The sequence below is a fragment of the Typha latifolia genome, chromosome 8, assembly GCF_019914945.1.
Source record: "Typha latifolia isolate L0001 chromosome 8, TyphaL0001v2, whole genome shotgun sequence".
NCBI classification, from domain to species: Eukaryota; Viridiplantae; Streptophyta; class Magnoliopsida; order Poales; family Typhaceae; genus Typha; species Typha latifolia.
The window spans coordinates 9,320,837-9,345,147 of NC_133093.1; the positions used below are offsets into that span (position 1 = coordinate 9,320,837).

Consider the following 24,311-nt stretch of genomic DNA (forward strand, 5'->3'; position numbering starts at 1 on the left):
CCCCTCCAACTTTCAATTCCATCTCTAGCCCCATAAAAATGGTCTTCTAACTTTAATTGTATCCCAAAATGTAGATCTCTTTAAATGCACATCATCATTTAGATTTTCTTTAAAAGATCAATTAATTTTAGGTGATGAACATACATACATTTTTAATTTCATGTTCTCGTTTATGCTTTCGAGTTATTTTTTTGACAATTATAAGTTACGAGTTTAGTACTTTAATAGATGAAATAATATAAATATTATTAAGTGGATATTTATTTTTTTTATAAACTCTTAATGGTTAATTAAATCTAAAGATCAACAAGACTATATCCATATAAATAAGAATTTAGAAGGGAGAAAGGTATAATTATATTTATGTGGTTATGCTTGTATATAAAATCACTTTGTCTCTCTAAACAATTCGTACCAATTCACTCTATTTACTTATTATTGTAGCGAAACTGTTTGAGATTTTATCTCAATTAATAGAGCCCGTCTAAATAAATATAATAAATTATTAAAATATCTAAATTACTTGTCTTTCCAATTAATTTGTCTAATAAATATAATAGAGTTTTTGGTCGTATGGTGGACACTATTAATTAGGATAGAAATTCAAGAATAGTTACATTTTAATCATAAGTATAGAAAGTGAATTAGTAAACAAATTATATATAGGGTAAAATAATTTTATGCATAAATAAATGGGTAAAATATATTTTTAAACCAACAAAAAGAACCTTTATAAAACATGTACCACGAGATTGTCAAGGTATTAATTACGTAAAATTTTTTTTAACACATTGGCCTTTGCTTTGCTAGGGTTTGACTTGTTTTATTCCCCTCCCCCTGAAGAGTCTTCTCTTGCCATTATTGGTGCGCTCTTCTCCTCTCCTAACCCAAGTGACTATGGACGGCTTCTTTTCCCTCTCTCAAGTTGGTTTTTTTTTTCTTTTTTTTTTTTTTTTTTCTGCTTTTCTTTCCGCATCACTTACTTCCTCCTTCCAACCGGCATCATTGATTTCTCCCTCCACTCTCCTCTTTTCTACTCTTCTCTCTCTCTCTACCTCCTCCGTTGATGTTTCCTTCAATCGTAAACCCTAGTTGCACTCTCTCCCTCCACCTTTATCACTACCTCCTAACGAATCTTTGTCCATCTTTACCTTCTCGAATGAATCCAAGATCGACCGCCTCTATGCCATCTTTTGTGGCCGAAGAATTCATTCTTTGCTATCTTTGAAGTCATCATTCGTTCCGGTGTTTGGGTGCTCTCCTTCCTCGACGAGAGTGTTTCATCCACCATCACCATTGATTGCATCATCTCCTCCTCTTGCCCCTCCATCGCCCCATTCACCCCACTTATGTTATTTTGCTCGACACTAAAATTGTTGTAGTAGCCACCTAGGTAGTTGTCAACTTTTTTGCGTTTTAAGTTTTTTATAGTTTTTAGTTTTGCTTTCCTATGTGTTGTGCAAGCTATAGTGGTGGTGCGCTTCAGTGTTGGTTCAGATATGCAGGAGTTGTGATGGAGCCGATGGAAGACCTTGTCCTAGTGTTATGGTGTGTTTATGTATACTTTATTGTTCTACTTTCTTTGGGCTTGATATATATTTTTTTATTTAAGTTATAGAACTTATCTAAAGTTTTCTTTTTCTTTTGTATATCAAGGTGATAGTCTAATAGATATAATTTTCTGATTAAAATGGATAAAATTTTGATTTTTCCCTAAAACATAGTACTAGAAAGCCAAATACTAGTCAATAACCATGCAACTAATTCATTGACGCATAAATATATGTATAAAAGGCCTTCTCTTTGATGTTACTCATAAAGTCAATGGTGACTATAAATATATTTGTATCAATCTTTCTCATGGTAGAAAATAAAGTAATTAAGCTCATATTAAGCTTAATTAATGAAGATTATCTCTTGTTGGCAAGATACACGTGGGTGATCTAGAAACCTTTGATAGTCTAATTATGTGGACTGGCTTGGTTTTGCATTTGACAACTACTTAATTTAAGCATTCCAACTTTGATCAAGTAATGGCTTTGACAACTACTTAATCATAAATCGTCACTAATTACAGTTGAATTCTTCAATTTTCAGTGAGCATGAAAACTAAGTTTGAGCTTGGATTATATTCATCTCGAGTATATTTCAAGATTTTAAGATAAGCTCAAGCTTAAATTAAGCTTGAATTACCTAATTTTGAGGATGTTTCATTTGTCACAATCATTGGTACATCAACTTGTCCAGTTGATTGATTGATTGATGAGAAGACCACTTGCTCAGACTAACTTCATTGTTTGTTTGGAAATCATAATTGACAGTGTAATCACACAGGCAATATTTAGCATTAATTAGACACTCTATGTATGATTAGTTCTTTTTTTCTCTTTGAACAGCATATTGTCAGTGAGGTAACTGTCGCTTCAACTCTTTGCAAAATAAAATAAGTTTTAAATTAAACTCTGGATAGAAGTAAAAAAGTAGTGAATTTAAGCCTTCTTACACCAAAGAAAAGTTAGATACTAAGTTGTTCCAACAAATATTTGTTTTAGATATTTAGAATAGAACGAATAAGATCAAAGATGTATTGTTCTTTGTTCTTATCGATCCAACAATGTATAAGCTTGGATAAAATCGAGTCTGACATAAATATTGTATTGTCCTTTGAATACTGCTGATGCTCTTGGACTGTTATATCACTTTAGTTTCGACTAAAATTTTGATAGGACGTCACAATATATGGAGTATTTTATTGGAACAAATGCTCGGACTAATATGGAAATGTTTCCTTTTCTTTTTAAAAGAAGAAGAAGAAGAAGAAAATAATAATTTGGGCCTTAGAGTTGATAACCAAAAGAAGGCCCATAGATATTTTTGAATGGTTCTTGGGCTTTGGGCCCCCAAAAGAAGACGCTCATTGGGCTTTCGTGACTCCAATTCCGGTGAAAAGTATACTGTATATAGAGTAAATTACAAATAACTCCCTATAATTTTAACTTTATTACAACTAAACCCCTCTTTTTGTTTAAAGAAGTATCAAGCGACATCCTATCTTTTAATGGATAAGTATCCAAAGTTAATTTATGCAAAGCAACTTGGAGATGAACCAAAACAACGACTCCCTTCCAACGAATTAGGATTAAAACAAGCTTTTAAAACACTAAAATTTCACAAGATCAGCGGATCTAAGATTACTGTTGTTTCTAATATCAAAGGTTGTATTAAATAAGTGAGATATTTCTATTTTTTAGCAAATAGGAGGCTTTATTTATAAATAATAATAATAATAATAATAATAAGAGAGAGAGAGGTGTTATTTGTAATTTTCTCAAGTACCTAATAAGAAATTTCTTTATTTTATTCCTTTTTATTTTGGTTAGTTTTTATTCGACCCTGACCTTTTGACCTGTCCAAATCGATAACTTCACGACAAAAAAGAGGGGTCTATTCCCCACAAAATAAGATGAAAGAAATATATAATTAGCACTCATTTCTCTATAAAGAGAGGTGCATCTTTGCAAATAAACCCTCTATTTCCTCCATGCTTGATGCTTGATAGAGCAAGATAGTCTTGATTGTTAGCAAATGGATTAATAATATGGATTAACAATTTTGGTCTAGTTAAACTATGTTTTATGCCAAGAATGCTTCTCCTAAGACTTAAGATTAATTTATATGTTAAAAAAATAAGCTAGAAATTAAAATTTTAGAAAAAGATATGTGATTATATTTCTCTCAGGTCTTCTTTTTTCTCCTCGTTTTAGTATGTAGTAGGGATGCCTAATCCTCCATATAAGAATAGATAGCTAGTTCTTTTTTATATAAGTATTTTTTAAACCTTTATCTTTATAATCGATACTCAGTTAAATTTGGATCTATTTAGTAGTAAAAGGACAGAAATATTTTTTTTTATTTTCATTTGAATACAAAACTGTCAAATAAATAATGAGATTTTGAGCAGGCATATATGCAAAATAATAACCTTAGAAATTAATTACTGCTTGATTATTAGTTGACTACGTTAGCTATATAACTATTTTAACTCATTTATATAATAACTAACTGTTACAAAAAAATTGAATATTAGGATATTTTTTTAGATATTTAAAGTAAAAATATAAGAGTAAAATAATAAATATTTATATGATAAGAGTGTAAAATTATGAATAAAAAAGGCTAACGTAGAGTCATTTAACAGGAATATTGAGATGCTAAACACCGCTTTAAGATGTCTCTTAACAGGAATGCACGTCTAATCCATGTCCAGGACAAAGTTAACTCCAACCGATGCTGCTCGCATCTTTCGAGGCGCATTACGCCAATTAAACCCTGCAAGCTCAACTAATAATTGATTACGAAGGAATTAACAAATTAACCCTCGCCCTTTCCAAGATATGCCTTCCTATTGACTTGTCCCTCTATTCACAACCGTCACAAATTTCGAGAGAGAGATTGCACGAGCTCTTGTTTCAAACAACTTGCCAGAGTTTCCAAGAAGTTGCCTAACTCTATTATAATAATCCTTCGTTTCATTTTACACCTTATGTTTTATGATTATTTTAGTTGACACCAATGCGGGGTTCAAATTAAGAATAGTCATAATGTAGGGTGTAAATTATCTCAACTTACTTTTTGACTTGGATTACGACATGCTGAGGAGTATTAAAAAAATAAAAATGCAATTCTTAATAAAAGAAAGTCCATAAAATACGCTTAAACGAATGTACTCTGACGTGGAGAAAGAACTATTCTTTATCTAAAACTTCCACAGCAATTTGGATAACGCCAAGAATCCTCCCTTCACCCCCAAGTTTCTCTCTCTTTCTTTCCTCTTTGGTGGAACATTTCCACGCTTATAAATAATAGGAAATATAGGAGGGAAGAGGAGAATAACTTCCTACTAGCGATTTGAAAAAAAAAATACAATCTTTAAGCCATGGAGTCAACAAAAAAAACCCAAAAAAAAAAAAAAATAGTGAAATCCAATTACCAAAAATGGCCAAAACCAACAACTTCTCTTCTATCCCAAGAGGGGAATAGATTTTAAAAAAGAAAGAAAGAAAGAAGAGGTAATCTTGATTAATTTAATCCTGGAAGCCGATTTTTTCCCAAATGGCATTTCGTACCCGTCTCAAATCCCGGCCCTTTAGGGTCCGGCCGATCCCTTCGTGGACGGAGAACGAAGCGGTCCGGGTTCGGTACAACAACTCGTGCGGCGGGATCACCACCCCTGTCACCTCACCGCCCTCGTCGTCCTCGTCGTCCTCCACCTCCCAGTCGTTGTTAGGCTTGCCGCCGTACTCGCCGCGGAGGATCTCAGACCAGTCCGGAATGTTGACCGGGAGGGATGCCGGACCGCTGCCGCGGCCCAACTTGTCGGTTTTCTTCCTCCCGCTTCGGGCCGGTACCGGCTTCCGCGTCTCGGCCGGCCGGGGCTCGACCGGGCAGCCCCAGATGTCGGACTCGTCGAACTCGTCCGAGCCGAACCGGATCGGGCCGGCTGACTCGGGCGTGGGCGTGAAGAGCCTGTGAGGGTTTTTCATCAGCAAGCGAGTCCTTCCTGCCATTCTTTCTTTTTTGTCGAATAAGCCCCTCAACTTCTTCGTTATTTTGGTAGTGGAGGTCTGGAATAAAAATCTCGGAAAGAAAAGAGGGGGTAGAAGGCAAAATTGAAGAAACTATACGGTCCCAGTTTGTCTCGTAAGAGAAGAGGGGATGGTGGGATTTTATAGGGGGATTGGATGATGCAGTAGAGGGCGGGGCGGAGGTGGCGATGAGGATAAGGCTCTCTCTCTCTCTCTCTCTCTCTCTCTCTCGTTCCTTCCGATTTTTGTCCTCGCGAATTGTGATTCATTTACATGAATGCCACTGATCGATGCGCCACGTCACGTAGATTATGCTACATACTCCTCGGAACACGTTAGATCCTAGTGGTTCTAGATAACGACAAAATAAACCGACGACGATCAACCAGGGCAAATCGGAAGCATCGTCCTAGACTGCGACACGTGGCCCGGAGTATCTTCTCGCCACGTGTCGCGAAGATGAGGTGGAAGGGCGACGATGGGGCGGGGGGCAGGGGCTTTGAGGGGCACGTGAAGAAGTGGGGACCACGTGCGAGATGGGTGGGCCCCCTCGGCCAGCTCACGCGGCTAGGAAGCTCTGGGTGGTGGTAGCCCACCGGATAACTTGGCTGGCATCTGACGACTTTATCGCCGGAGTTATTCTCCATCACCCCCATCCCTATCCGGGTGTTTATAAGGAACATTAACTGGTCGGATAACGTGTCACGATGTCAGTGGACATTGCAACTGCGAGTGCCGTAAAGGGTTGTCGGACTACGGAACAGTGTTTTGAATAATCGAGTTAATTTGGCTAAAAGAAGGAATTGGGAATAAGTCCAAAAGATAAAGATATTTTACCATCACGATAAAAGACCCATTTTATTCGATCCCTATTATTGGGTGTGAATCACGAGAACTTGGGAGCTATTGTCAGGTTAATTTCCTTCTCAATGTCTACGTTATCTTGATGTAGGAGGACTTCGCAGAACAAAGAAATTATATTTTATAATTTTAATTAATATTAACTTTTAGATTACAAAAAAAATAATAAATGTATGTATAATTAGCTAGTGCTTCATATATCTTATAGATTTATCAAATAATAAGGGCTAGTCAAAATAGCAATAATTAAGATAATCTAAATATAATTAGCTATACTTTATACACACACACACACACACATATATATATATATATATATATATATATATATATGCCAAATAATATTTTGGTCAAGTCTTTGAGAAAGCCATATGTTTCATGTTTCTTGACAAGTGCCTCACTAAATGGAATAAATTGCTGGTGACTTGAATAAGCTACAATTAATACTTGGAAAGAGTGAAGAAAATGAGATGTAATGACTTCCCAAGTTGCACGTAAGATGATAATTATAAGTGCTTTAAATCAAAAGATAGATGAGCTGCCTAAACCAACTAAGGAGCCTTGTTAGTAGCGTTTGCTTTGCTTAGATACAAGCTAAGTCTTTATCAACTTGTCAATAGTATGTATATATATATATATATATATATATATATATATATATATATATATATATTCTACGTGCCCTTGAAATGCAAATGAGTTATTTATACCAAATTGCAATGGGAATTGATATACCAAATTAAGTTTGTTGAAGATCAATTAATTTAATAATATATCTAAAAAATTGCTACTTCTCTTTCCATGGCAGAATTCCATAGATTTATTTTGGTGAACTTACTAACTACTCTAAAATATTAAGTTATTAATCTTTTTTTCTTTTTATATTTAACGTTTATCGTCGTTTGTGAGCTTGAATATTTTGATAAGCTTAAAAAATTGGACGGCTAATTCAAATATGGATTATATTAACTCACCAATTATTTTAAAATTTTAAGTTATTAGATAATGATAATTTTTACATTTTATATTCTAATAATATATTGTTCATAGTCTGTTAGTTAATAACTTAATTTTTTGGGTCAATTGGTTATGTTATATGATATCAAACTAAAATTTTAACTTTTAGGTTAATTGGTTATCTAATAACAACTTTACTTTCTAATTATACTAGTTGCTAGTTCTTATCCATTAACAATGGTCATGCCAAGTACTCTTTATTTCTAAATTCACCAACTCCAAGTAGATGATTGACTTCTATATAGAAAACTTGCACGCGCACAAGGTCGCAAGTTTTGACCTTAAGAGGCATGTAGATTAATTAGGATTCTCTCCTTCTTAATTGATCTCTTAATGATGATGCTTATTTGTTAAACAACTCAGTTTTGTACACGTATTTATCATGTAATCACAAGTCCTTCTAAGGGTCAATGGGCTTGTGGTAAATTAGAAGTAAAAAAAAAAAACTAGTTAAATGATTACAAATATCTTGACCTCTCTTTATTTGGCTCGACTTCAACCTAATCTCTATATAGTTATACTTCAAACTTAAGCATTTAATTTCCTTATAGTTAATACGAACTTGCAACTGATTCAATTTTTTTCAAAATAAAAATCTAAACCTAACCATAAAAATGCTAGAATCAATGCTCTTAAATATTTTTATGTGGATAATTTAAGTATTTTTACATCTCTATTAACAGTTGCAACTTTTGCAAATCATTATCTTAGACAAAATCTCCTTTGTTTGTTGTTGTGGAACAAATTTAAACGGATTAAATACATTTTACCCATTTATACTTATGTATAGAATTATTTTACTTTCTATATTTTAAAAAGTCTCAAATCAGTCTATGTAGTTACGACTAAAATAAATTTCTCGAATTTTTTGTCAAAATTAATTGAGCACGTCAAAATGATCAAAATAGCTATGTCGTATTTATTAGACAAAATAGATGGGTTTTTTTATATCTGATTAACCCATATTTGTCTTGCTCCTAGATGTAATATAACTATTAAACTTTATAAAAATTCAAGTTTAACTATATAGTTGGCACAATATAGAAAGTAAGAGAATAAAACATGTGGGTATTTTTTGAATAAAACAAAATACTTATATAAGAAGAGAATGACATTTTTATCTATAAAAAAATTAAAAATAGAGATAATTTAGGCCGATATTTAATTTTTAAAATTCACAACTTCTACATTTTGAAAATATTGGATAGACAACCTCATTTTAATCGTAAGTATAAAGACTGATTTAAGACTGTTTAAAATATATATAGTAAAATAATTTTACGCATAAATACAGAAAGTAAAATATATTTAACCCAATTTAAATAAACAAAGCATATTACCAACTTCCACATTGGGAATATCTCCTATTATCTTATGATAACTCCAGCATTAGTTTACAATTCACAACTCCACAGAATTATTGGACCTCTCTCCAAGCTTATCCCTTCCCTTCTTAATCTATGAGATCAATAGCTGTCATGCTCGCAAAACAAAGAAGGAAGCCAAATTAAATTAATTAACAAGTCTTAAGAACTAGTTTACTCTAAAGCAAGATTCACTTTCTTGATAAGAGCTGCGCTCAATTATCCATGCATGCTCTTCTTTTTACGTGTAGTCTTTTTTTTTCTTCTTCTTCTTGTGTTTGTTCTTTGCCACCTTCCATGATCCTTCTTCCACTTAGTTTTATACACTAATCCTCCTCCTTCGTATCTTGATCACGTTCGATGTAAAGATTATTAGAGTTTAAGAGATTATTATGCTAGAGGGTGGCATTGGTTGCTTTTTGACCATTTATATAATGCTTATGGATAAATAAAAAATTGACATCTAAAAGGTTTACCTCAGATCAAGTTGACCAATGGAGATATTGATAACTCTAATCGATCAAAGTCTATTGATCATCTCAATGCCATCCATATCATTCATGATTTTGGTTAAGATTCTATGAACTAAAAGTTTATCTCTTTCATGTGATGATGCCATGATCAGTTTAGACTACCAATTAGATTGAGTTTAAACCATTGTTACTCAAACTGGGTCTGGTTACCAGGTGGTCGAATCGGTAAACTGATGAATTGACTATCAAGCTAGCTCAATTTAATTGTAAAATTAGGATAAAAAAATGATATATTAAAAATCGACCAACTCTGCAGTTGAACAGCGAACATTACATTTTGGATATATTTTTCATTCATTTTGTCCAGAATTATCTAATTATATTAAGTATTATATTTTTCACCCTAAGAATATTTTATTCCTAAAAGTTAAATTAAATTATATCTTAAATAAAATAAAAGTGTAATCAAAATATGGTTTTGTATAAGTTAAATGATTTTATGTTCTTTTAATGTAAAGATTAATTGACTAAATAATAGGAGGAATAACTTTATAGTTCTTTTATAGATACTTTTGTTAAGTTTCTAGAATTATTTAGAGCTACAAATATATTAACTAAGTATTTAAAATATTCTCAAATAAAATCATCGGTGCAACCGGGTGACTCGGTGATTAAACTAATAACCTAATGATCTTAGCTCTAACTGGCTCAATATCAGGGTTGGTTCTAATAACTATAGTCTAAACCACAAGAATGGGCAAGTTTAATCCCAAAGCCCATAGTTAAGAGGCAGAGTCCTATGAAGTTTAAGCCCACTTTGACATAGGGGCTTTTTTCTTTTTCTTTTTAATTATAAATTATATTCTATATTTTACTAATTTTATGATTCACATTTTGTCTTTTAAAAATTTTATAACTTAACTCATTAGTTTTTCTCATAATTCTCATTTAACATCATAAGTTAAATTAGATAGTATCGGTGAAGAAATAATATGTTATAATGTATAGAATAATTTATAAATACCTAAATTATCTATGACTCCTTTGGAAAAGAGCAAAAAGGATGCGAGTGTGCTGTGTGTGGGGGGAGGGGAGAGTATTTAAATAATGTAATTGATGTTAGTTAGTCAAAATACTATTAGGGTATTAAATTAGAATTAGAATTATAAAGATAAAAGAGGAGTCAAGTTACAAAAATCCTCATAAACGGGCTGTAAATTACAAAATAGATAAACGAACTTGTGCTTTTTTAAAACCATTATAGCATATACGCTAGCTATTGAAGCAGCATATAGAAAGCTTTTTCTCCTGGTAGGTTGGTCAGTATGTTCTTCCCTGCCCTACCAGCATTAAATGATAGATGGTGGAGCCACACATGGCAGCGAGGGTCTTTCCTTTAGCTGAAGCCCGAACAGAGTTGAAAACGGCTCTCTCTCTCCCAAACAATCAGACGCCCTAGACCCTCTTGTAAACCATGTAAAGAAAGAAAGATGGGTTCTCTTCCATGTAAGGATTTTAGTAGAAATTTTATGTTAGTGTTTAATGACAATGATGATTGAAATTGGAAAAAAAAATTTAATTTCTTTAATTTTTAGTAGTTCATAAGTTCAAGTTACAAACATTAGTTAGATATTAGTCGACTAACAAAAAATTTAAATGGCATACTTATAGAAATATATAATATAAATTGGTACCACTCCCAAAGACATAGGGACAATCTATACTGAGTAAGTATTAATGCATTCTAATTTTAACATTCTTGTATTCGATTTGGGACACAATTAATTACGGTCTTCAAATATGAGCATGCAATGCTTTTTACACACATTGACTAATGCTATCGGGCTGACCTAAATGGGATTAACCTACAATGAATTTTCTTTAGTATGGGAGAAATCTCTAATGTATAGTATAGGTTGGATAAGTATAGCATATAAGAGTAATTTTATATATTTTTTTAATATAGTTAGTTTAATCTAAATATTTTAGTTAATTTAGCTAATAAATTTAACGGTCCGTATATATTAAATTATAGGATTTAATTTATAAATAAGTAAAATAAAGGCTATGAAAATGTCTGTGGATAAACTGAGAGAGGGTAGAAAAACAAATAAAGGTCTCTAAAGGGTATAAATGCAAAACAGTCCTTATATATTAAAGGACAAGCAACCCTAACTCCGTTCTCTTCTTAACGCCTAACCAAAACCCTAATTTTTCCTCTCCGCCGCCGCCGCCGCCGCTGCAATGCCTCCCAAGTTCGACCCCTCCCAGGTCGTCGATGTCTATGTTCGGGTCACCGGCGGTGAGGTCGGCGCGGCGAGTTCCCTCGCTCCTAAGATCGGCCCCCTCGGTCTCTCCCCAAAGAAGATCGGAGAAGATATCGCCAAGGAGACAGCCAAGGACTGGAAGGGCCTCCGCGTCACCGTCAAGCTTACGGTCCAGAACCGTCAGGCTAAGGTCAGCGTCGTCCCCTCCGCCGCCGCCCTCGTCATCAAATCCCTCAAGGAGCCCGAGCGCGACCGCAAGAAGACGAAGAACATCAAGCACAATGGCAACATCTCGCTCGACGACGTAATCGAGATCGCGCGGGTGATGAAGCCTAGATCCATGGCGAAGGATCTCGCCGGGACCGTGAAGGAGATCCTTGGCACGTGCGTCTCCGTTGGTTGCACCGTGGACGGGAAGGATCCCAAGGACTTACAAACCGAGGTCAGCAATGGCGAGGTCGAGGTCCCCTCAGAGTAAGGCCGATGGCATTTCTCCGAAGTTTGCAACTTTATCATCATTTATGGCTCGTTTTGGGTTTTAAGATGAGGTCTAGTGTTCGTTGAGATTTCTCACAATTTTCATATCGTTTTAGAGCGATGCGAATTATATGGATTTAGTTTTGGACCTTCAATGATTTAATATTTAGAATGCTTTGTGGATTTATGATCAAAATTGTTACTTGATGTGATTAATTATTGCATCTTGATGTGATTATAGACCGAATTTCTTTTATTTGCTCCAGCATTTTATCATGAATAACAATAATCTTTCTCAATTGATTAGTGTTACAATACAAATATACATTACTTTATATCTACTTGCACTTGTGTGTGTGTGTATATATATATATATATAATCCTGCATCGATGGCATTGAAGTAATTTGATGATGATATTTTTCTTTTAGCAATGTCATTAATTATTATTATTATTTTCTGTTAATTAGTATGTTCTAGTTAAGATTTAACCCTATAGTTTAAGAGTTCATTTTATTATGTTTATTTCTCCTATTTTTATCCATGAGCTTCAATAAGAATGTTTTGGGATTTGAAAAAAAAAAAAGTTTGGTGGCAAATGAATTTCATCTTAAAACAGATCTCAAATTATCGAATTTAATTACAAACATTAAAAGTCTAATATCCATCCATGGAAATTTATTAAAAATATCATCTATTGATGGTTCCAAAGGTGTGTAGCTTTTGCATATGGCAGGAGAAATCTTAGTGGAAATCACTTTATATAATAAATCTGCCAGCAAGAAAGCGAGAATGGCATACTGGAAAAAAGAAGAAGAAATTGTAGAATTGGAATGGCATAAATATACAAAGGATTTGGCTGTAAACCTACACTTACTGAGGCATTCAAACTTAAATTTTGGAGAAGCCTTACCCAACAAAGAAAAAAAAAGAGAGGAAATCATACAACAACACTATGATCCGAATCTGTGTCATATATACATAGCTACTGGTTACACGGCAGGATGATAGCCGGGGGTTATGGTCATGTCTAGCCTCTGCAAGCTTCTCCTTGAATTCCATTGATGACAGCATTCCAGACCAAGTCTAAGAGCAGTTCCCAAGCCCAGCACAATAAGAACACCTACACCAAGATAACAAAAGAAAAGAAAAGAAACAATAAAAATTCAGCCAAGGAGAAAAGAGTTCAGGAAAAATGGTAGACAAAATGTGGAACATGAAAGAGATAAATGAGAATCCACTGCAATGTTTTGGAGAGCTTGGGCTCTAAGTATAACTTATAAAATGTGCATGCATGAATAAGTAGTTCGCGCTATTGTATAGAGGAGATACCAATTATGATGTTCACAGGCAGTGCAGAAACACCAAGAGAAACGGAAATTAGCACGTCCAGCAAGAGTCCGCCAATTAGAATTGCAAATGCAACCCAGAGTGGGTTACAACATCTCTGTAGACACGAAGAAAAAGATAAAATCACATAAGCAGCAGAGCGATTTACTTACTAGAAACAATACTGCCAGTATAGTGCTATTGCCTATTGGCTTTAAGATTAGAATTGGTTCTTGCGACGGGGAATTATAGTAATAGATATAATTTGTTCTTTGTCAGGCGCAGTAACATAGATACCCTTTCAAGTCCTCGTCCCCCATTGTAGGTTGAATGGACCCTCGATACCCAATAATTTGTCTGTTTCATGAAAACAATGGCAAACACAGAACATAAAATTTCACTACTAAATAGAAGGATTGAGCTACATTCCAGAGCATATCCAATCCAGCGAACTAGTAATATTTATTGGATATTAAAGGAAGTTAAGATTGGGAAAGTATATGATGTGTAAGGGCATCTTTCTTGAACACACACTAGATTACATGTCGAGTGACTGTATGAAGAGCGAATCATATAACAAGCGTGATAATATTCCAGAAATACTGGAAATTTTTTTTAAATCTATAACAAATGTGTATATTAAATTTACAATAGATAATCTAGTGAAATACTTACACTTGGTTGGGACTCCGGAGCCGGGATATTTGCAGCCACCTGCCTGTATAGTTATTGTTTCAAATTAGGACATGAATGATATATCTAAATTAGATACTGCAGTAGTAGGAGACTTACTGGCATATCTCGCACTTATTTGAACCTCTAGTGCGGAACCAAATATCTATGCAGGAGCGGTGTGCTTTCGCAAGATCACCTCGACATCTGCATCCAAGATCAACTAAAGGTTCTTCTGACTCCTCTTGGCAGACTCTGATCAAGTTCCAAGAGAAAAGACGCATAAAAAGTTAGCTTCCAGAAAACGAAATTGACATTATGATTCAGTAAGTATATGCAGTAATAATGAAAGTGGCTCTGGAGAGAAATGGAGTGGAATTGATGCTTGATCAAACAGCTAATGAAAACACTTGTACTGTTGTGTTGCAAAGAGATTTGGTTTATCTTTTAGGAGGCCAAACAATTGAATAAGGAAATGAAAACATAAAATGCCAAAGTATATACTACATACTTCTCCAATTGTGTTTCTGATAATAGGTACTTTGGAGAATTAATAATCACCAGAAGCAATTATTAGCATATAGAATGATATTGATATCTTACGATCTGATGAAATACCTTCGAAAACTCTTATACTGAACATCAACAATTTTAGCCGAGAAAGAAATTCCAAAAACCTTATTGCACTTCTCTTGCAATATAAGGTTTTCCTTATGCTAGTTATTCTAGGTCAATACTCTCGACTTGGTTTCAGAAAATACTACTGAATAATAACATGCATTTCAAAATTCATTCAGGGTATTCCGAAGGACACCATCACTTAGAATTATATTTCAACCTAAAAGTTACACAACTAAAAATTCTTGAAACCTTGAGTAAAAGGCATGAAAACATACAACATGAAACGGAGTCGAGTAACTGAATTTAAAAGAAAAATATGAGACAGAACTTACTGCTTGTAACTTCTACATGAAACGGAGGCCTCACCTCTCAGTGGATTAGTATCTGAAAACTCTCTCGTCAATTGTGTGTAATCAGAAAGCACCACGTAGCATGCACATTAGTCATTGTCTCATTGATTTCTAATAGGTAAAGTTGATGCTCTGCCCCTGTTAGAGTTCTTAGTGGTTGAACATTTATGTTACAATAATTCGGACGCTTAATTCACTAACAATTTAAACTTTGACAAAAGATAACGCATCTTATAATGGATACGAATATACAAGCTCGTAGCATATGGGAATTCTGGAGTCCAGACAGCGTTCATGCTCTTCATGAACATGGGTTTAATACATTAAGAAATGCATCAAATTAGCGGTTTGATGGATTTCTTAGATTGATCATCTCAGAACTGTTCTCTTGCAGGCTTCATGACATTCGAGGTTTTAATATATCAGAAATGGGAAAATACCAGGAAGAATTCCCAGATGAAGAGTTGATCTCTAAGAACATCAATGGACAAGCTATCATCTAAAGACTACCTCCTTAATGTCCAGTGGTGCATTAATATACTCCCTAGCAAGCATATCCAATAAGAAAAACGTATAAATATACGAAGATCATGCTTTGAGCCATAAAACTACATCTTACCTGCATTGCTCATGGTTACTCTCAGTCCTCGGCAAGAAACCCTTCTTCGGAACCTCGGAGTCACCAACCTTCTCTCCCCCCTCGGCCACCGCGCTCCTCGAGATGCCGGATTTGGGGTTGGGGACTTCCTCCGGCTGAGCAATCACGATGGTTATCGTCGTCGGCGGCGTCACCATCCCATCGGGACGCGTTCTCCTTGAACCAAGACCAGCCCCACCTCCCTTCTCCCCCAACTGGAGAGGGTCGAAGACAATCCTCGAACTACAGTTCGCCCCAACATCTGAATTCGGCTCAAATCCCTCCTCTCTTGCATTCCCTTCAACCCCTCCGTGCTCACCATTCGGCATCAAATCGACTGCCAAGCTATTCTTCCCCGCGTGTTCCTCTATTCCTCTCTTCCAAACCACCTTCTTGAACCGATAAAAGAGATCCGGAATGCTACGAAATCGGATTCTAGAAACAAAACCAAGATACCAAATCGGCGCCACGAGCTAGAAATCTACGTCAAACTGTGCCAAGATCAAAACTTTGAGAGGAAAGCATTAGGAACGCATCAAAACGAGAGAACCCTTTACCCGGAAACCTCAAGCAGCAGCTCCTAAGACCTCTGTGACGAGAAAGCCGGCTTTGGCTTCCCTCCGAGACACGGTTTTCGGCTTCACCGCGAGGGAGAAAGAGAGCTCCAAATTGAAGCGGCGCGGAAATGGCGGACGCGTGAAGAGCGAGGCAGAGCACATCGGATTCTCTTATCATTTATATGTAAAAATTGTTCCTTTTTTTTTTCTTACAAGAGTAAAAAAAGTTATAAACGGTAAGGAATAATGGAATATAACAAGGATGTCTGCCTATTCACACTGCCGCACATCATTCGAGGAAAGCAAAATTATATATAAGAAAATAGTATTTAATTAATACTCTTTATAGGTATCTAATAAAATTTTTACTAGAATACAATATGTGCATGACTATAACCCATTGTAATTTGTCCTAATTGTATTCTGTAACTTATATACCAAGGACTGCAAATGCTTTATTTAATCGAGCTCATAATTTATCAAAAACACTTGAAAACAAAGACTACAATGTATACTAACATATATACATATAATCTAAGTTTACCTAGGTTGTATACGGGTCCTCTTCGATACGTAGATTAAACAACAAGATCGACGCTTTTGTATAAACATTCAACTTTTTTATTGAAAATGTAAAACTTTAAAAAGTAAGATGTGGTCTTAAAATAATAACAATAACAATAATAATAATAATAATAATAATAATAATAATAATAATAATAATAATAATAATTAGTAGTAGTAGTTGAATGCTGTGATAGAACTTGTGCTTCAAGTCACAATCATTCTTATTGCTTACTGAGGTAGAGCTCAATTAATGGATGATGGGTTGATGACCCCAATCCATTGTGTTACCAGTAAGCTTTGACCTAGGTGATTCCCCCATTAATCTCCTCTCAAATGTGCAGGATTAATTATGATGCATATGTAAAGAGTTGGAAACATCTTTAACAGAGCAGCTAAGTTGTTGCTATCAGTAATGATGTTCTTCTCTTCTCCTATTTTAATATTCTCTTGGTTGTGTGCCATTCTTTCTCTCTTGCCAAACAATAAGATAATATAAATCTAAGCCTAATTAAATTACCCTATGTGTAGTGCTGTAAGACAACAACCAGTCAGATTACCAGGGGAGGTGGAACTCTAAAAGGTCTTACTAGCACTAAGATGAGTCAGGAGCAAATACCTTGTGACATCTACCAATCTTAGATAGAGACATACATTTATAATGCTAGCCAACCAACCTCAAAGGCTTTCTTTGAAGTAGAAGAAGCACTCTCTAGAGACTAAGTCTTGTAGTTATTTATTTTTTGTGAGTCCGTTAACTATTCATAGGTCGGATAAATGATCAGTCATCCTTACTGGGTAATCAATCTATCAACACTGCAATGATTGAATTCGAGGTATCTCATTAAGACACCTAATTTTGGATTGAAATTCGATGCGGCTGTACATATAATCAATCTGTCAATACTGCAATACTTGGATTCGAGGGCGGTAAGCATGTTTGGATCGGTCTGATGCAGCAATGGATTCAAGTATTCGATTACTCTAATCAAGCTTGTGCTGTCATCTAATCTCTCGGCGTTCAATTTTAGGTATGAACAAAGTCGTTGGATACGCGTGATTAAAATGCGCCAAATGAAGCACTCGAGATGTTTTGCATCAATAGGGTAAAGAATATGTTATAGTGGATGCTTAATTAGGCTCTAATCAAAGTTCTAGATGTCATCTTCTTTCTTCAATTCTGTACTTCTTTGATAAAGAAATATCAGGATAAAAGCTAGAAAAGGACAACTTGTAAAATCAAATGAGAACCAGGTCAGTGGGGCATTCGTTAGTCAGCTAAATTGATAACGATGGTTGACTTTAGGCATCAAATCCTCAAAACAAAAGAGAGTTCATTTCGCACAACAAAGAAAGGACAAATAGAACTCTCATGAATCTTGCATGCGTCGATGAACTAAAACAGCTGGGATTTTATATGGAATCCGTCTTCCTTTTCTAAGTCGTTGCCGGCTTTCTAACATCAATAATGTATACACTTAAATATAACAAATAATTGAGCTTATTCTATCATTTAAGAGTAGGTAGCTCGTGGTATTTTACATATATTATTTATTTATTTGTCCAACGTATATTTCTACAATATATATGTCAGAGAGAGTGACTCATATATATACCCCCAGGAATGTTTATATGTATTAAAGAAGGGAAAATTATATTAAGATTCTTAAACTAATGCTCATTTTAAAAGAACTTTTTGAAATATGCTTTTTGCTAACAATGAATAAGAGGATCGATGGGAAAATATAGTATAATTTAAGGGTCTCGATATAATTAATTCTTATTAGAATTAAGGAGATGACTAAATTATAATATTTTTAAGCAAATCTTATCGAATCCCAAATGGATGGATCAATCAATCATTGAGAACTTGAATCCGATAAGAAGCCCAATCTAACGGGCCGAGCCCAAATGCTCCAAAATGGATTTAGCTGGGTCTGGGTTGGATCAAATCTAAAATATTTCGGATCCTATAGAGGAATGAGATCCATCAACGGACGGTCAAGATCACAGGGGAATCACCCTTCTCCACTTTATATTATCTCTTCTTCCTCACTTCCAAAACCCTAAACCGCCGCCAAGATCAAAGAGAGAAGAAGCGTACGGCGTACCTCCTCCAGCGACACCACCATGGGTCGAGTCCGCACGAAGACCGTTAAGAAATCCTCGCGCCAGGTGATCGAGCGGTACTACTCGCGCATGACCCTGGACTTCCACACGAACAAGAAGATCCTGGAGGAGGTCGCCATCATCCCCTCGAAGCGCCTCCGCAACAAGATCGCCGGGTTCTCCACCCACCTGATGCGCCGCATCCAGCGTGGACCCGTGCGCGGCATCTCGCTCAAGCTGCAGGAGGAGGAGCGTGAGCGGCGCATGGACTTCGTCCCCGACGAGTCGGCGCTCAAGGTCGACCACATTGAGGTCGACAAGGAAACCCTAGATATGCTCGCTACGCTTGGGATGGCCGACCTTCCTGGCGTCGAGAAGCAGGCGGATGCCCCCTCCATGCCGGTGTACGCTGGCCGCACCGGCTTTGGAGGAGGAAGGAGAGGGATCTAGAAGTCGACTGGTGATGGTAATCGTCTTTGGATCGGTGAATTATGGTGAATCTGGTAGTAAAATTGTGTTTTTTATGATTTAAAAGATGTTTTGGGTTTATATTTTTTGTTTAGATGCTGCAAGTTTATGCCTTTGGTGATAAAATTTTGGCACTTGATAGAATATGCTAAAACTCTTTGCTTATTGTAGCTGAACTGTTGCACTGAATTACAATTAGAAATTAAATTGAATAAGATTGTGAACAGAGTATATCATTGTGTGCTAACCGAGTGTAGTTGTTATACTCTCTTATTATCACCACTGCGTTATATTTTGTTTTGGTATGCAGTTTATACTTGGTTATTTGATTTCAATGAGTTGGATAGCAATTGTATATCTTCTTTTTCTCACTGACATTGTGGATTGTCCTCTCTAAAAGATTGATTTGCCATGTATGTCAATTGCTAGGAATATTAATATGTGCTTGTTATTTAATTGTGTGATATGTTTTGTGACATGGTATCTAGGCACTATATCTGTGTAAGATGTCAGATTCTATTGGCTTGCTACTCCTATCTTGATATATTAATCTATGTAGCTTGGGACCCCATCTATGTTGAAATGAATTTGCCTTCAAGTTATTTCTAGTCTTCCCAATGATATGACAAAATCCATATGCATGCAACTTTTCCAGTTGTTCCTCCTCTCATGTCTTCCAACATTTCTTTTAATTAGACCACCAACAGAATATTTGTCATCTTTCCCATTCTTTTTGAAGATATGCAGCTTGTCTTTGATCCAGGGCTATTAAATTTTTGGACTAACAGTTAACGTTTGTCGATGAACCGTGCCATGTTTGCACCTACTTTGTTTTGGTTTGAACTTTGAAACATAACTGAAATCTTGTGCCATTTTGGCAGGTTGCAGCATTTGACATAATCATAATCAAACTGAGTGATGCCCTAAATGACATTGATACTAATCTTTAGAACCAATTCAATTTTCCTTTCTTATATAGTACAGACTTCAATGCTGTTCTTAAAATTGTTCTATTAAGCATTCGACCTGTTTGGTGTTTGAATAGCCACTTATATTTTCACATTTATTACTTCCAGTAACTGATGTACAGTTTGATGAAATCATTGTTGAGGTGCCAAATCATGATATAAGCGCTTTAGAACTTTGTTGTGTATTCATTTTAATTGTACTCTGCTACGTAACAATAGATAGCAACAATAACAAACACGAGCTTTTATAAATAATTACACAAACATATATATAATAGATTTGTATTTCCTACTAACGATTACTATTAGATGTCCACATGCAACTTTCGACGATAAAATCAAGCACACTATTTTATTTGTCCCTATTTATACTTCCCCTTCTTTTATTCTCCTATCTAAATTTAGTTTTTTTCGGTTCACGGTTTCACCTCAACCCCATCCCTTCTCCCATGGGTAGGGGTGAAAACGGGTCGGATTAACTCCGATCTGACCCGCTATCCGATCGGACTCGGATTGGATTCGGATAAAAAAATTTTATTCGATTCAGATACGGATATAATTTTTTAAAAAAATTTAGATACGGGTTGGATATATTTTTCAGATTTGGATACGAATATCGGTTTATAGAGATTAATTTCTCTAATTTGACGTACAAAAAATATATTTGTTGTAAAACTCTTAATATTTTTATGTTAATTATATCTAAATAAAATATTATAATTTTTTATATTTAATTAATATTAGTTTAAAATTGGATGCTCTATCCATTTAGTTAAGATATCCATTTTCATCCTTAACGGGCTGAGGGTGCTATAGTAATTTACTAGATAGATATTTAAAAAAATGAAAATAAAATAAATAGATGGGAGAGATATACGTCACGTTGGCAATGGTGAGGTGTCAAATGACGTAGAAAGAGGGAATTCTAGATTTATAAATAATTTGAAAATATTACTATTAAGAAAAAAGAGTCAATCAAAAAAGGCAAAGAATATATAGAAACTATAGAAAATGTTATGGTCGCATTATTATAGGTTGGGTGCTTGCTAGGAAATTAGGGAGTTTGAATAGTGATCCACACGAAACCCTTTATTCATGGATATCTACGCAATAAAGACATAGACGAGGATAATTAATATTAGAATTGGTCATCGTCCAAGACCTCATCGAATGAAGTTGGTGGGATGTCGTTTTGCATTAAACCTTCTTCTTCTTTTTTTTAATTTTTATTCTTTCCAATTTGCGGCGATATTGTATGTGTTAGAACTACATCAAGTAATACTTTATTTTTATAAATAAGTATTTTCTTAAAGAGAAGCAATGGTCTGATTACTATTTAATTAGCCTAGCTGTCGATCAAATGGCAAGGCATTTGATGGTCATTTTGTTCAACTCGATCACTAGCATGGTTGATATCATCTACACATAATGTGACAAATGAATAAAACCAAAATTAAGTATTAATTAAATGAGTTAATCACTACCCAAAGATGTGACTTGAGATGACAAATGAATATTAATCGAATAGGATGCTCATATATATATATATATATTATATTAATAAAACTAGAACTTTAACTATCACAGGTATCTCCGTACCTACATAATTGCAAGGAAGTTTACACGATTCAATCTCTACGCAATGCAATGGTCTCATGGATGATTATATAATACCAAACACCCATAGATGGACAAAACCGTTTACTAGGCGAACAAGAACTCGTAGAACTATTCCATCGATGTGTGCATTAATTTGGCTGTTTCCTTAATTAATTAGGAAACATAATAATATCTCTAATTACATAATAAAAGAATCCGCCATAATAATTTGATAGTAAACATATATTTATTTAGAGACAAAAGAAGAATTATTTTAGATTTATCAAAGTTTACTAAAAACATTTTATACCAAATAAATAACATTTCCAATCTTACGCCGTCCACCTTTCGCTATTCATGGCTTCGCCATTGATAAAGGGAGCATTGTGCAGCTAAGCCCACCACTTAGTGTGAAATCAGTAAGCTGAGGTCTTATCGAGCTCGTCATCCTCGTTAAATTTCCTATGAATTTCACAACCTCTGCTCTTCTATTTATATATACATAGACACATAGTTCTCTTCCTCCTCTCCTCCAAATCTCCTACTTATTATCAAAATGGGCTTCTTGTACCGCGTGGCCAGTGCTTCCGAGTACCTCGCCATCACCGGCTACCGCATCTCCGACATCAAGCTCGCGAAGAAAGCGTGGATCCTCCCGGGCCAGTCGTGCACTAAGTTCGACATATCGCCAGTGAACTACACGTTCGAGGTGCAGGCGATGAGCGCCGAGAAGCTCCCGTTCATCCTCCCGGCGGTGTTCACGATCGGCCCCCGGGCCGACAACGACGACAGCCTGCTGAAGTACGCCAAGCTCATATCCCCACACGACAAGCTCTCCAACCACGTGAAGGAGCTCGTCCAGGGCGTCATCGAAGGCGAGACCCGGGTGCTCGCGGCCTCCATGACCATGGAGGAGATCTTTAGAGGGACCAAGTCGTTTAAAGAGGAGGTGTTCGAGAAGGTCCAGTTAGAGCTGAACCAATTCGGGCTCATCATTTACAATGCCAACGTTAAGCAGCTGGTCGACGTGCGAGGACACGAGTATTTCTCGTATCTCGGCCAGAAGACGCAGCAGGAGGCGGCGAACCAGGCGAAGGTGGACGTGGCGGAGGCGAAGATGAAGGGGGAGATCGGGGCGAAGGAGAGGGACGGGCATACCAAGCAGAACGCGGCGAAGGTGGACGCGGAGACCAAGATATTCGCTACGCAGAGGCAGGGGGAGGGGAAGAAGGAGGAGGTGAGGGTGTTAACGGAGGTGAAGGTGTTCGAGAACAAGAGGGAGGCGGAGGTGGCGGAGGCGAACGCGGAGCTGGCGATGAAGAAGGCCGAGTGGGAGCGGCAGTCCAAGCTGGCGCAGGTGGAGGCGGCGAAGGCGGTGGCGATTAGAGACGCCGAGCTGCAGATGGAGGTCGAGAGGAGGAACGGGATGAGGCAGACGGAGAAGCTCAAGGCGGAGTTCCTCAGCAAGGCCACCGTCGATTATGAGATGAAGGTGTGTCCACAAAATGTTTCAATACTCACTATTTTCATTTCTCTCTCCTAATCTAACGATTAAATTTATATAATAACAAAGCTGCTTTACTCGTCCAAATACTAACTAAAAGCTTAATTAGAGGAATATTGGTTTTATTCCTCTATGCTCTAATTATATGTAACATTAGAGCTAAATACTTGTATTAATGATTAGAGTGCTTGAAATATATTACTAATCAATTGCTCCTCTCCTGCAGGTCCAAGAAGCGAATTGGGAGCTGTACAAGAGGCAGAAAGCGGCGGAAGCCGCGCTCTACGAGGAAGTGAAGACGGCCGACGCTCGTAAAGCCGCGGCGGAGGCGGCATTCTTCGCTCGGCAGAGGGAAGCCGAGGGGCAGCTCTACGCCAAGAAGAAAGAAGCCGAGGGGCTGATGGCATTAGCCGAGGCCCAGAATACCTACTTATCCTCGCTGCTCAGTGCATTGGGTGGAGACTATAATGCTTTAAGAGACTACCTCATGATCAACAATGGAATGTACCAAGATATCGCTAGGATTAATGCGGAGGCGATAAAAGGTCTGCAGCCTAAGCTTAGTGTGTGGACCAACGGCGGCGAAGGCGGTGAGGGGGCGGCGATGAAGGAGGTCGCCGGACTCTACCGGATGTTGCCGCCGCTGCTGAATACTGTGCACGAGCAGACCGGAATGCTGCCTCCGGCGTGGATGGGAAAATTACCGCAAGGCTCAAGCTAATTAGTTACCGTTTCTGAGTGCAATGAGTGCTTAATTACTAGTTATGTTTGGGATCAGTTGGTTGGAATAAAAGAACTAAGAACATGATGCGATGGGTATTATGTTTTATTCATATATTAATTAAAACATTAAAGTGGGGGTTTCCTTTTTACATAATTGTCATTAAAAA

At 36.2% G+C, this 24,311-nt stretch overlaps 5 protein-coding genes across 11 annotated transcripts; 3 read left to right on the forward strand and 2 right to left on the reverse strand.

Annotated features, from left to right (window-relative positions):
- Window positions 1-4,734: 4,734 nt before the first annotated feature.
- Window positions 4,735-5,779, reverse strand: LOC140794510 (protein S40-4-like). Its single transcript, XM_073146599.1, has one exon. The coding sequence runs from the start codon at window positions 5,565-5,567 to the stop codon at window positions 5,085-5,087; it is 483 nt and encodes a 160-aa protein (XP_073002700.1). The 5' UTR covers window positions 5,568-5,779; the 3' UTR covers window positions 4,735-5,084.
- A 5,697-nt stretch (window positions 5,780-11,476) lies between these two features.
- On the forward strand, window positions 11,477-12,260 carry LOC140793993 (large ribosomal subunit protein uL11-like). The gene has a single exon (XM_073145799.1). It carries the CDS (start codon window positions 11,545-11,547, stop codon window positions 12,043-12,045), a length of 501 nt encoding a protein of 166 aa, XP_073001900.1. The 5' UTR covers window positions 11,477-11,544; the 3' UTR covers window positions 12,046-12,260.
- A 584-nt stretch (window positions 12,261-12,844) lies between these two features.
- LOC140793991 (uncharacterized) lies at window positions 12,845-16,495 on the reverse strand. Of its 7 annotated transcripts, none has more exons than XM_073145792.1 (7): window positions 16,210-16,495; window positions 15,635-16,143; window positions 14,165-14,299; window positions 14,048-14,090; window positions 13,670-13,729; window positions 13,376-13,490; window positions 12,845-13,166 (listed from the first exon to the last, which is right to left on the reverse strand). In XM_073145792.1, the coding sequence occupies exons 2-7, from the start codon at window positions 15,979-15,981 to the stop codon at window positions 13,036-13,038; spliced, it is 831 nt and encodes a 276-aa protein (XP_073001893.1). In that variant the 5' UTR covers window positions 15,982-16,143; window positions 16,210-16,495; the 3' UTR covers window positions 12,845-13,035. The 7 variants fall into 7 exon arrangements, with proteins under 7 accessions (XP_073001893.1, XP_073001896.1, XP_073001895.1 ...); XM_073145795.1 differs by having other exon boundaries at window positions 15,635-16,087; window positions 16,210-16,360; XM_073145794.1 differs by having other exon boundaries at window positions 15,635-16,125; window positions 16,210-16,360.
- A 2,318-nt stretch (window positions 16,496-18,813) lies between these two features.
- LOC140793209 (small ribosomal subunit protein eS17-like) lies at window positions 18,814-19,581 on the forward strand. Its single transcript, XM_073144568.1, has one exon. The coding sequence runs from the start codon at window positions 18,904-18,906 to the stop codon at window positions 19,330-19,332; it is 429 nt and encodes a 142-aa protein (XP_073000669.1). The 5' UTR covers window positions 18,814-18,903; the 3' UTR covers window positions 19,333-19,581.
- Window positions 19,582-22,473: 2,892 nt separating this feature from the next.
- On the forward strand, window positions 22,474-24,230 carry LOC140794355 (flotillin-like protein 1). Its single transcript, XM_073146368.1, has 2 exons — window positions 22,474-23,409; window positions 23,648-24,230. Exons 1-2 carry the CDS (start codon window positions 22,474-22,476, stop codon window positions 24,140-24,142), a joined length of 1,431 nt encoding a protein of 476 aa, XP_073002469.1. The 3' UTR covers window positions 24,143-24,230.
- Window positions 24,231-24,311: the final 81 nt, after the last annotated feature.

Bases quoted from the DNA above. Each gene is read 5' to 3' on its own strand.
- LOC140794510 (XM_073146599.1), bottom strand. From the start codon at position 5,567: ATGGCAGGAAGGACTCGCTTGCTGATGAAAAACCCTCACAGGCTCTTC.
- LOC140793993 (XM_073145799.1), top strand. From the start codon at position 11,545: ATGCCTCCCAAGTTCGACCCCTCCCAGGTCGTCGATGTCTATGTTCGG.
- LOC140793991 (XM_073145792.1), bottom strand. From the start codon at position 15,981: ATGCCGAATGGTGAGCACGGAGGGGTTGAAGGGAATGCAAGAGAGGAG. The intron at 14,091-14,164 runs GTAAGTCTCCTA...ATAACTATACAG, and splicing joins AATAAGTGCGAGATATGCCA to GCAGGTGGCTGCAAATATCC. The intron at 13,167-13,375 runs GTATCTCCTCTA...ATCTTGGTGTAG, and splicing joins GCCTGTGAACATCATAATTG to GTGTTCTTATTGTGCTGGGC.
- LOC140793209 (XM_073144568.1), top strand. From the start codon at position 18,904: ATGGGTCGAGTCCGCACGAAGACCGTTAAGAAATCCTCGCGCCAGGTG.
- LOC140794355 (XM_073146368.1), top strand. From the start codon at position 22,474: ATGGGCTTCTTGTACCGCGTGGCCAGTGCTTCCGAGTACCTCGCCATC. The intron at 23,410-23,647 runs GTGTGTCCACAA...CCTCTCCTGCAG, and splicing joins CCGTCGATTATGAGATGAAG to GTCCAAGAAGCGAATTGGGA.